Raw genomic sequence first — 10936 nt, 5'->3', positions numbered from 1 at the left:
GATGAACAAATACATGAATGAACCAATAGTTATTTTCTGTATTTATGATGGATGGATGGACACTCCTGGGCAAAAAAAAAAAAAGTCTTTTAATGGTCTTAACCAATTTAATCACAAATCACTGGTCAGGAAATTAGCAAAAATTGCACAAGTACTGTACATAGAGTAACTTGGCACAGAATGGCCTTCCCCAACTTGAAGAAGAGTCAGCGTTGTTCCACTCAATGTTTATGGCTTCAAACTGTTCATGAGTTGTTGAAAAATGTCTCCTAGTTAGTTTGAGTTTAATGTGAGACCAAATATTCACTAAAGGGTTCAAATCTGGACTCTGACCAGGCCAAAACATGAGCCTGATGGACTTGTTCTCAAGCCACTCCTTGGTTGTCTTTGCAATTTGAGCAGGAACATTGTCTTGTTAAAAAATAACATCAGATAATTCCTCTTTAGATAACTTTTCATTTGTGGGAAGCAAGCCATTCCGCAATATTCTCCTGGACTCAAAAGCATTAAATGACTTTTCACAGTGAAGTAGTTCACCAATACCAACAGCTAAAAAGGCTCGCCACACAATGACAGCTCTTCCTCCATGCTTCACTGTGGTGGAGATGAATTTATTACTATATTTCTCAGCAGATTTTCGAAGAAACCGCTCTGGAGCATCACCATGCAACTTGTGTTTCATCAGGATTCATCACTCCACACGCAACTTCCCATATTGTGCCAAAGACTTTGTTTTTCTGAGACAGCAATGGCTTTTTAAGTAGTGCATTTGCGTAAATGTTACTAATTTCCTGACCAATTATTTGTGGTCAAGACAATTAAAGGCTTAGTGTTTAGCCATTTTGGGCATGCCCAAAACTATAATATGCTAGACAGACAGATGGACGGATGATAGATGAACCGATAAATGTCTTTGTCATTTTATGTATGTAAGATAGATAGATAGCCTGTTTTTTCTTTACTGATTTGTCTGATTTTAAACTTGACTTGTTTCTAAGCTTGATGTGAAGTTGGCATCTGTTTAAAGGGAGGGCCTCCTGACTCTCTCTAATTGGCACTCCAATCAGCAGTAGGAGGCAGTTTTAAAGGCGTCTCCCCTCTTGCAGGCGCTTGTAAAACAATGAACGTCTTTGAGTGTGGACAATTTTGAATGCAGGCAGGCTGACAAGTGGGTAAACTTGCGTTACCTTCCCCGGCGATGACCCCCAGACTGAATACGCTCAAGAGCGAAGTGAGAGAAAGTTTCCATTTTGCTCTAAGTTTTTATAAAGCCATTTGAACTTGGCGACAACAAACACATTTGCAGCTTCTTCAGATCTGCGTTTCAAAGTCTCGGAGGAAACGGGAGCGGTGAGCCAGAGCCACGAAACGGATTATCGACGATCGTTCACGGCATCGCACAGCTGGTTTACTTTATACGAACCGCTCGGATCTCTTTTAAACCGGGGTTGCCTGCAAGATCAACCGAGAAGGACAATTTTGCACATAATTCGATTTAATTGCATTGTTAGGAGAGCTTGTGGAACTTGCCCGCAAGTGTTGAGCAACTTTTAAAAGCGATGGTGGGAAGACTGAACTTGCGGAATGTGTCTGAAGACGATCCGCTGGATATGAATTTCAAAGCTGACCGGCCGCTGGACAGTCCGGACTCCGGTCTGCCTCCGAGTCCGAGCCCGAGCGTCTGGTTACTGCAGGGTACCGGGGCTGGAACCCCAATTACAGAAGACGAGAGCAGAGGGACAGCTGTGGTATGATTCCTTCATGCTAAGACATGACCTTTAATGGCACAAAAAGTATATATAGTGAAGTTTTTCATCTATACAAATGTATATCTTATTTCAGCTTCATTTCAATTAACAAACATGATTTTATGTGTGTGGTTTTTATATAAATATTTGTATAATTATATATAAAATTATATTTACTAAAGTTATTTTTTTTTTTTTTTTAATGAAGGTATGCATATATTTACTTTGCTCAAAGTAATAATGAAAAAAATGATTTATTATTATAGGTTCCTAATAATCGCCAATTGCATGCATTGTCCTATGGTGAAGGAATTGAACTTGATCCTCTCCCACTAAAAGAAATAAGGTGATTTTCTTTCTTTCTTTACTGTAACCCCATCACATGATTTGGGATTTGGGCCATTTGTTCTGGGCAGGTGTAATTCATCTGTAGTACTAACTTGTTACATGTGTTTTTACAGATACACATCATCGGTGCGTTATGATTCAGATCGGCACTTCATCCAGGACGTGACCCTGCAGCCCAAGGGTTTGGGTCTGGAGATGTGCAGCCAGACGGTGTTGGCCCTGCCTCAAAGCACCTGGAGACATTACAAGACCCAGCTGGAGTTCCAGCCCCGCCAGCGTGTGCAGCGCTACCAGAGCACCACCATAGTGTACCCCAAACACACCCGGACCTTCTACACCACCCAGCTCAATTATGACGGGCACAAGTTGACCAAGCGCTTCTTCTCTGCTGTAGAGCTGCAGGCTTCTGATTGCAAGGCTGGTCTTTGAAAGACACAGGGGCATCTGTGCCTGACATTACGCCCATGTGTATCAATTATAAACCACCGCCTGCATTCATTGAGTCCCAAGAGAGGCAAAAAAAAAGGAAACTCGGACTGAAATTGTTGCCAGTTGGAAAGGGGTTCCCGAGACAGACATGCAGTTTTAGTGAGTTTAAGGCTGGAGGAGAGTAAGCAACTGTGTTGCGTTGTTTTTAAGGTTTGGTTAGAAGCAGCATATGGAGCTTTGGATGGTTGTCTCCATCAGTGCTCAGTGGAAGTGTACAACAGTGGGTTTAACTGTATGTAGAAATGTGGTTGATTTATTTAATAGTGAGATAGTTTCAGATATCCTGCTCTGATCTTGGACCTTCGCTGGTTTGAAAGGTTAGATTTGATGTTCCGCTAGGGACACATAGTTGGCCATTGAGAAATATGGGATGTACTAGAGTGCAAACTGATTTTTCTCCACCATTAACTGTGTATTAGAATAACAAAATAGGGTATTTTAGGGTTGGGTTGCAAAGTTGGAGCTGCCATACCATATATTTCACGTGTTTCACACTTTACCGATATCTAGAAGGGGAAATTCATATATTGGGGCCTAAAGGGTTTTCTGAAATAAAAAAACAGGGTATTTTAGGGTGTCTTTGCACAAGGGTGATATCTGGTATATCTGGGCTGAAACATTAAATCGATCAGAAACTAAACTAACCTGCATATTTTAACTACTGTAGCCACACTTATGTCGTTATCCATATTTTTCTTTATGTAAAGGCTGGCTAACTTCCACAGCTTGGCTTGGTTTTAGTAAGGTGTTCTTTGTATTGTTAATCGTGAAGGAAAATTAGAAGTGGGGTCACATTAGAAATGAACTCAATCGTGCTTGATACTGCAGACTGAGGTATCTGAAGACTAGTGTTTGAAATAAATTATAATGTAAATAACAGCACTTCAATTTAAAATGATTTTATTCTCTATTTATTTCTTGTTCTTGTTTTAATTCTCTTTTATTCTGTGCACGGTCATTGATGCAGTGAGTGACACAAATGTGTTGGTTTTGAAATCTGTAGTTGTGCTGTGTAAAACTCTGATTCTATTAATGTTTGTTGAGATGGATATTAACTGTTACAATGAAATAAATCCATTTTTTAAAGTGACATGTTGGTTTTTAATTGTAATGCAATATAATGTGCATTTTCCTTAATGTTTGCATTTTTGCATCATGCCAGAAAACAAGACCTTTAAATACAAAGTTAGTAGTGCATTAAGTGCAACTAGTGATTTTCATTTGTTGTTCTCCAGAGCCCCCTAGAGGTGAGAGTACGTATTAGAGGTCAGATGTTAAAGGGATAGTTCAGCCAAAAAATGAAAATTCATTTATTCACCCTCAAGTTGTTCCAAACCTGTGAATTTATTTCTTCTGCTGAACACAAAATATATTTTGAAGAACATCTGTAACCAAACAGTTGATGGGCCTCATAACTTCCATGGTATTTTGTTTCATACTATGGAAGTCAATTAACTGTTTGGTTACCCTTATTCTTCAAAATATCATATTTTGTGTTCAGCAGAAGAAATAAATTCATACAGGCTTGGAACAACTTGGGTGAGTAAAAGTACTCTGAAACTATATGAAGGCAGTCATTTCAAAATGTATATATAAAACATGTATTACTTTTTGAAGTTTAAATAATACAAGAACTTTAATACTTTACTGGCTGTCAATGTAGGCCAAGCTCTTGAGAGGCCAAATAGCGCTTCCTTCGGTTGGCTTTATAAATCTCAATCCTCTCTTGTTCCTCTACAGGGTTGGCCAGCACTCCCACCCATCTCAGACTCTCCTGGGGCTGGTTCATGGATGTCTTTGGTGGCATCGTTTTAGATTGGTTGGATCTGGCTGCGGATACAGACAATGTTTTGTGTTGTCTACTCCCTCTTTTGGCCATTTTTCTGGTCTTCTGGGAGCATGTATGACCTACAGGCGTGTTCTTCAGCTTTCTCATGGTCTCAGGATTTGCTTTAGACTTTTGGCTCTGGTCTGTAGGTGGTTTATCTAGAGCTGTTTTCCATTGAAGCGTCTTAAGGGTTAAATCCTCGTTATGCCTGTGAAGGTAACAATGTCCAGTGTTATTTTCGAATAAATGTATATTTTATTATAGTTTTTAACTCTTACAATATCAAGTGACCTGTGATTTAGATGTTAAATCAGTGTAAAGATGCTAAAACTAGTGGTTATAACAAACAGCATCTTTCCCACCCACCTGTATCATTAGAATGTAGTGAGATGGTCTGACCTGACATGTAATAGAAAATGATCCACGGTTACGTTTCTTGATCATTTTTTATATAAATATATATGTATAACTTTGGTCGTACTCATTGGAGTGTCAGTTTGCATTTTTATTATTATTTAAGTACTATGAACAACTAAAAACAAAGACTATAGAATAACAAGACACGTCACTCGTATTGTTTTGAATGGGAGAAAGTGAAACGCGCAATATGGCGGAATAAGTCCCGCCTTCTACATAAGAGCCAATCGCCGATTGGTAAAGTCATCGCGTCACTGCAGCGGCCGTTAGAAGCTCCGGTTTCTATAGAAACAGTCAGACGCTGCTTCCGAAATGAGGCACGAGAGACGCGCATTGTTGAGAAACAAAATGTATGAGACAGTTATTGTCAGATTTCATTGGTGATTTCAACTATGATATTTAATCGAAAGCTTGGCAAACAGCTATGGAGAAGTTGATGTTTCCCCATTCAAAGAGATAGGTGCTGCACTTGAATACCCGAGAGGCGTTTCAAAGATGGCCGCCGAGTGAAATGACTTAGACTTTTGGAAAATCGCAAAAAATGAGCTCTGTGTTTAACAAAGGGTTATGACACTTACACGTTTTGTCTATCAAGATATTCTTTACAAGTTAACACAACATTTATACATTTTGAAGCCTAAGTCGTCAGATATAAAAAGCTAACAGTAGGCTATAAACGGACTACAGAACACCATGGTCCCAGATCAACGTCGCCACCACCAAGCTTCCTTAAAATTTATTTAAAAAACAACTTTATTTAAAAACATGCTTGCTGAATATGATCTGCGCTGTGTATGAATACTTATCCATGTTTTCATGAGAAATTCTGTCCAAATGTCCTGTTTGTCATGATAATATCTAAAGTTCCTGCCAAAGCAGTCCCTTTTAGCAATTAGTTAGCAACCGCCATTTTTAAGACACAATAAAGGTTTAAAAAAAATCACAAGCGGGTTATAACTGTTGTGTTTTATGTCATAGATCAAAACGTGAAAATATTTAGGCTTAACCACAGACCTTATTTCAGGAGATTTAGCAAAAACCCATTCAAAAAACCCATAGACTTTAGGGCGATGGAACCGGAAGTCCTTAAATGCTAACTCGCTTCCGGGTTTTGCCTACAAAAACACGTCATCCCCGAGGTACCCATGGTACGGCAGCAAATTTCCTTGATTATTACGCTGGAATGAGAGTATAGTTCCTAGCCATATCGGCCTAGAAAATCACAACTTTTCATTTTCCGTCAGTCTTAGTACACGATGTAACTACAGAAGAGTCAAGTTTTAAATAGGAAAAATATCGAAACTCTTTGATCATTTTTTTTGAGCGAGATGCTAACGGTCTAATCAGATTCAATGAACTATGCTAAGCTATGCTAAAAGTGGTACCGCCAGACCCGGAGATCAGCTGAATGGATTCGAAAACGGTAAAACTCAACTGTTTAACTCTAGGGGAGTTGGAAAATGAGCCTATTTTCAAAAAAAGTGGAGTGTTCCTTTAAAGGACTTTGCTAAAACTGACTACGGGATGTCAAAAAGGCCATTACTTTCCGTGGCTCATTGTTTACGTTCAATATACTAAACAATTCTCCATGGCAACCATCCCATATTTCTAAGTGAAAGTGTAAATGCATATAGTTTATTTTTCATTTAAAATCTGCTAATGTGTAATTTAAAATATGTTCTTTGCTTATCCACTCAAACGTTGTTTTTATTAGAAGAAGCATTTGGCACTGAATGATCCAATCGGACACATTTCTAGCAAAGGGTGGGACATGGATCAGTAGCCAATAGGAATGTAGAAGTAAAGCCTTCGTTTTTCATTGATCACGTGTTTCTCTGAAAACAAAACAATACGCGCACTGAGCTTCATGAGAAATGAAGGCGTAGTGTCATAGTGTAACATATCACTAGTAGCCAATCGAATGCATTTATAGATGTTGAGGGGGCGGGGTTTTAACTTGGCTTACGTCCTAGCATGTCCTATGTAACTTACAACGCAATATAATGTAAACAAAAACCGTAACAGATATACAAACTAATGGCGTGTTTATTTTATAGCGGTTGCAGATTGGTGTAAAGATTAGAATGAGCTGAGAGTTGCTTGAGTTTCGTTTTCAGATGGATGCTTCTGGATCACAACAACTGCTCGATGATGACTGGGATGACATTAGCGACTCAGAATTTCTCAACATCCCTTGCGAGCAACAAGACATAGGTAAAATATTGTGTAATTTTGGTCAGTTGTATGTTATTGTAGCCATGCGTTTTTTCTTTCCTTTCATTTGTTTGTATTATCTATCTTTTTCTTTCCACTAAAAAGAAAAATTAAATACAACTTGTATATCGTTTTTAGGTTTTATACATGTAAACATTATTTTTTTCTATGTGTTTTGAGATCCCCAGCGTCCTCTTAGTAGTGAAACTGACGGTGAACACTCAGTGGACTTTGACAGCCCCAGTGTGTCCACTTTATCAGTGTACAAGTGAGTCATTTAGAGAAAAAATGTTTCTAGACATTGTGTGCAGACATACAACCCACGTCGTTCTACTACACTGCAACATTTTGTTGTTTCTTTGCTGTTGTCACATAACACAATGCTCTACTGTTCAGCCATAATGAAGAGGCTTTGGGGCAGGAAACAGTAAAAACTGATTATGCAAGGGGTTTAAAGAGAAAGAGCCTCCATGAAAACCGCTTCAGCCCAATGCAACGCTTCTTCAAGCGGCATCTGAGTGTGACCCTCCTGTGTGACCAGTCTTGGTGTGAGATGAAGACTGTTTACAGTCTTTTGAAGCCACATCTCAAAAGAAAAGACCTGCAACGCACTGAGGTGCAAAGAGGAAAAGAAATACATTTATCAAGAGGTGATGCTAATAATAAACCACACTGGCTTTCAATACTTTGTGTATAGTGTGACATAATGTATCATGCATATTCAGTAATTCAATCCATGCCTTTCATCTCCAGAACTGGAGATACAGGACACTGTTCCTATAGATATTCGGACTAGAGAGGATGCAGAAGCCATCAAACTTCTCAACATGTTACACATGATTCCACTGTTAGAAGCAGGTGTGTTGACACTGTAGAAATAGTTTTTGATGTTGTTTTGGTACTTAGATGAGGTATATAAATTTAATTTTCAAACATCTTATTTCAGGAGAACGTGTGCGAGAGTTCCCTGTGTTTGGTGTGCAGGAAGGTGTTTTTGTCATGGGGGTCATTGACGAGCTGATGTATAACCAGAAGGGGGAGCTGGTCGTAAATGAGCTCAAGACACGCAAATACAACTCCATGCCTAGTTCTGCACAAGACAAAGTCAACTGCTTTCAGGTGAGTTGTAGTTATTTATTGCAGATATGGCCTTTGTCCTCAATGACACAGCTTTTGTGAACAGCTGGACCTCATTGTGTTTCCACATACATTTGGCCATATAATGTGGGTCAATGATGTGATGCTCATTTTTGTCCTATCTAATAATCTATTTACAAAAAAAAAAAAAGAATATATATATAAATTTTTGTTTTAAATTAATTATATTTATTTTGGGTGGCATAAAGTAAAAAATGTCAGGGTTATACAACTGTCCTTATATAATAATAATAATAATTTAAAAATAATACTCATGAAAGAATGAAATTCTAGAGATAAAAACCTTAAAGCTGCAGTCCTGCAGTTGCAATTATATGCGAAACAGTTATCTGTACGTGCGTTGTGCGTCGGCACAGCTCGTCAGCGCGGACGAATCTAATGTTTGCTGTCAGTCACCGCACCGGTGTGGATACTGAACTTCAGAATCACAGATTCTACGTCTTGAAAGTATGACCAATATAAGAATTTTCACTGGAAAATATCATCTGAACAAGTAAGTAACATTTCTGCCACTTTTGTTCTGACCAACTGAGGGGAAAAGCATTAGGCTACAATAAATCGTGCTGCCAATGATGATTAAATCTAAGCCAAATCATGCAAATTATTATTACTGTTATACTTTGTTCTCAAATTGTTAATGTTAACAACATCAGCATTACTATGACTATGTGTATATTAGCATTACCTGTAGATTTCAATTTCTGTAGCCACTCAACAGTCCAAAGTCTTTTGCTTTTTGACTACAGGTGAATCTCCAGTTGTCACTGATGATTGTCATTTGGATCTTTCTGGATTATAGTCCGCCATCAAAATAAGTTTAATTATTTCAGCTGCTGTAAGAAAAGGCTATAAATGATCAGCTACCAGCAGCATCCTCACATGATAAAACCGACTAGCCTGGACTCCTTCTTTCTGTTTACAGACGTGACGTAATGACGCACAGACAAACTGCTGCATGCTCAAATTTCCCGCGAAATCCACCATGTCGCTCTTATTATAAAACATTATTACAAGCTTACTGTTGTGAATCAAGACAAGATAATGAGATAGTTTTTGAACACTGGCTGGTTATGTACTTGCTCAAAAATTGATTTTGGATAATTTTTAACCAAAAAAAGTTACAGACTGAAGCTTTAAGTAGTTTGGTGTAATATTATATTATTGATTCTTAGTAGAACGAAACTCTTTTATTTTAGTATTATTTATATACTATTAGAGTATTTCTTATTATTTTCAATTAGCTTTTATTTTTATATTGTCAGTTTTCATTTAATTTTAGTTTTAAGTTTAATTATTTTGGTTATGTGATTTTTTTTTTTTATTTATATATATATATATATTTTTTTATTATATATATATATATATATATATATATATATATATATATATTTCTGTTCAGCTTTAATTTATTTTTATTTCAGTTTTAGTATTAGTAATTTTAGTACTTGAGCTTAAATGTATTTATTTCAGTTTCAAAATTTTTTACCATGAAAATGGGAAATGGCATAAAAAGTTTTTTTTCCATATTAAATCATATGAATCGAACCTGAATACAAAAAGCACATTTCTAAGAACAGATTTTTCTTCCCTTTTCCTTTTCTTTAATATGCACACTCTAATCACCATTGACCGTATATATTGGATCTTTATATCTGTTTTTTAAACTGTCCTTCTGTTATTTAGGTGGGCCTGTATAAATTACTATTTGATGGACTGGTGAGAGGGGAAGTGAAGAAAGACCATGTTTTAAGTCACCTTAAACTGCGTTCATCTCAAGTACTTGGAGCAAGAGTCCAGGCCCATGCTAAAAGCATTGGGGTTCAGGTGACTACCTTTGAGGAACTGCTTGATGCCCTACTAATAACTGTGTCATGTTCTGATCTTCCATGCGTTGACATGCTTCAGCTTGAATACTATCACCAAGGCTCTAGTGGACCCATTGGGAACAGAGTCGCTCCTTTCGATGAAGCCCAACTACGAGCAGAGCTTCAGAGTTATCTGGCCTACTGGACAGGCCAGAGGGAACCCAAAGGGGTGGACATAGAGGAGGCCTGGAAATGTAGATCATGCCTGTATGAACAGACTTGTGATTGGAGAAAGAATAGATCACAAGTATCTGACCAACAAGCAGCTCATGCTAGCTCTTGCTCATGATTTAGTTTATACAAACATTTGTATGTGGTGACTGTTGATTACTTTTGTCATATTTTTAGCTTTTAAGTTTTATACTCTTATTATTGTCTAATATTTTCTATTGAAGTCTTTCAGTTTTAAATAATGTTGATGTGATGTGAATGTTATTGTGCAACTCTATAATGACTGTGAGTGATGCGTTGTGAATTCATAAAACATGATTTAATTTATAATGCAATTTTTTGATTAGAATGGCTTTATTGGAAGCAAGATAAAAGCTTTCTTACTTTGTGTACATTAAGAATTTTTAGCCCACTTAGCTAGTGGAACGGATATGTGCTTTTCAATGAACAATGCCTTCTGTCGAGGGACCCTGTATAGACTGTTCAAGCATAACATTATGACCCCCTTCCTAATTATGTGTTGGTCAAAACAGCCCTGACCCATTGAGGCATGGACTCCACTAGACCCCTGAAGGTGTGCTGTGGTATCTGGCACCAAGATGTTAGCAACAGATCCTTTACGTCCTGTAAGTTGCGAAGTGGAGCCTCCATGGATTGGACTTGTTTGTTCAGCACATCCCACAGATGCTCGATTGGAT

General features: G+C 37.7%; 2 protein-coding genes and 1 long non-coding RNA gene across 3 annotated transcripts; 2 read left to right on the top strand and 1 right to left on the bottom strand.

Moving 5' to 3' along the window:
* Nucleotides 1-1102: 1102 nt before the first annotated feature.
* rflnb (refilin B) lies at nucleotides 1103-3675 on the top strand. The gene is made up of 3 exons (XM_048160433.1): nucleotides 1103-1748; nucleotides 2015-2094; nucleotides 2210-3675. Exons 1-3 carry the CDS (start codon nucleotides 1560-1562, stop codon nucleotides 2523-2525), a joined length of 585 nt encoding a protein of 194 aa, XP_048016390.1. The 5' UTR covers nucleotides 1103-1559; the 3' UTR covers nucleotides 2526-3675.
* A 518-nt stretch (nucleotides 3676-4193) lies between these two features.
* Nucleotides 4194-4971, bottom strand: LOC125248514. The gene is made up of 2 exons (XR_007180319.1): nucleotides 4780-4971; nucleotides 4194-4621 (listed from the first exon to the last, which is right to left on the bottom strand). It is a non-coding gene; the product is annotated as an uncharacterized LOC125248514 (long non-coding RNA).
* Nucleotides 4972-6682: 1711 nt separating this feature from the next.
* Nucleotides 6683-10573, top strand: exo5 (exonuclease 5). Its single transcript, XM_048160432.1, has 6 exons — nucleotides 6683-7044; nucleotides 7225-7312; nucleotides 7441-7694; nucleotides 7798-7902; nucleotides 7991-8163; nucleotides 9886-10573. Exons 1-6 carry the CDS (start codon nucleotides 6948-6950, stop codon nucleotides 10354-10356), a joined length of 1188 nt encoding a protein of 395 aa, XP_048016389.1. The 5' UTR covers nucleotides 6683-6947; the 3' UTR covers nucleotides 10357-10573.
* The last annotated feature ends 363 nt before the right edge of the window (nucleotides 10574-10936 follow it).

The sequence above is a fragment of the Megalobrama amblycephala genome, linkage group LG16, assembly GCF_018812025.1.
Source record: "Megalobrama amblycephala isolate DHTTF-2021 linkage group LG16, ASM1881202v1, whole genome shotgun sequence".
NCBI lineage: Eukaryota > Metazoa > Chordata > Actinopteri > Cypriniformes > Xenocyprididae > Megalobrama > Megalobrama amblycephala.
This window is presented reverse-complemented; position numbering and strand designations above follow the sequence as displayed.

Coding starts and splice junctions, on each gene's coding strand:
- exo5 (XM_048160432.1), top strand. CDS start 6,948: ATGGATGCTTCTGGATCACAACAACTGCTCGATGATGACTGGGATGAC. Junction 7,045..7,224: donor TTGCGAGCAACAAGACATAG/GTAAAATATTGT, acceptor ATGTGTTTTGAG/ATCCCCAGCGTCCTCTTAGT. Junction 7,313..7,440: donor TCCACTTTATCAGTGTACAA/GTGAGTCATTTA, acceptor TCTACTGTTCAG/CCATAATGAAGAGGCTTTGG.
- rflnb (XM_048160433.1), top strand. CDS start 1,560: ATGGTGGGAAGACTGAACTTGCGGAATGTGTCTGAAGACGATCCGCTG. Junction 1,749..2,014: donor AGAGCAGAGGGACAGCTGTG/GTATGATTCCTT, acceptor TTATTATTATAG/GTTCCTAATAATCGCCAATT. Junction 2,095..2,209: donor CTCCCACTAAAAGAAATAAG/GTGATTTTCTTT, acceptor GTGTTTTTACAG/ATACACATCATCGGTGCGTT.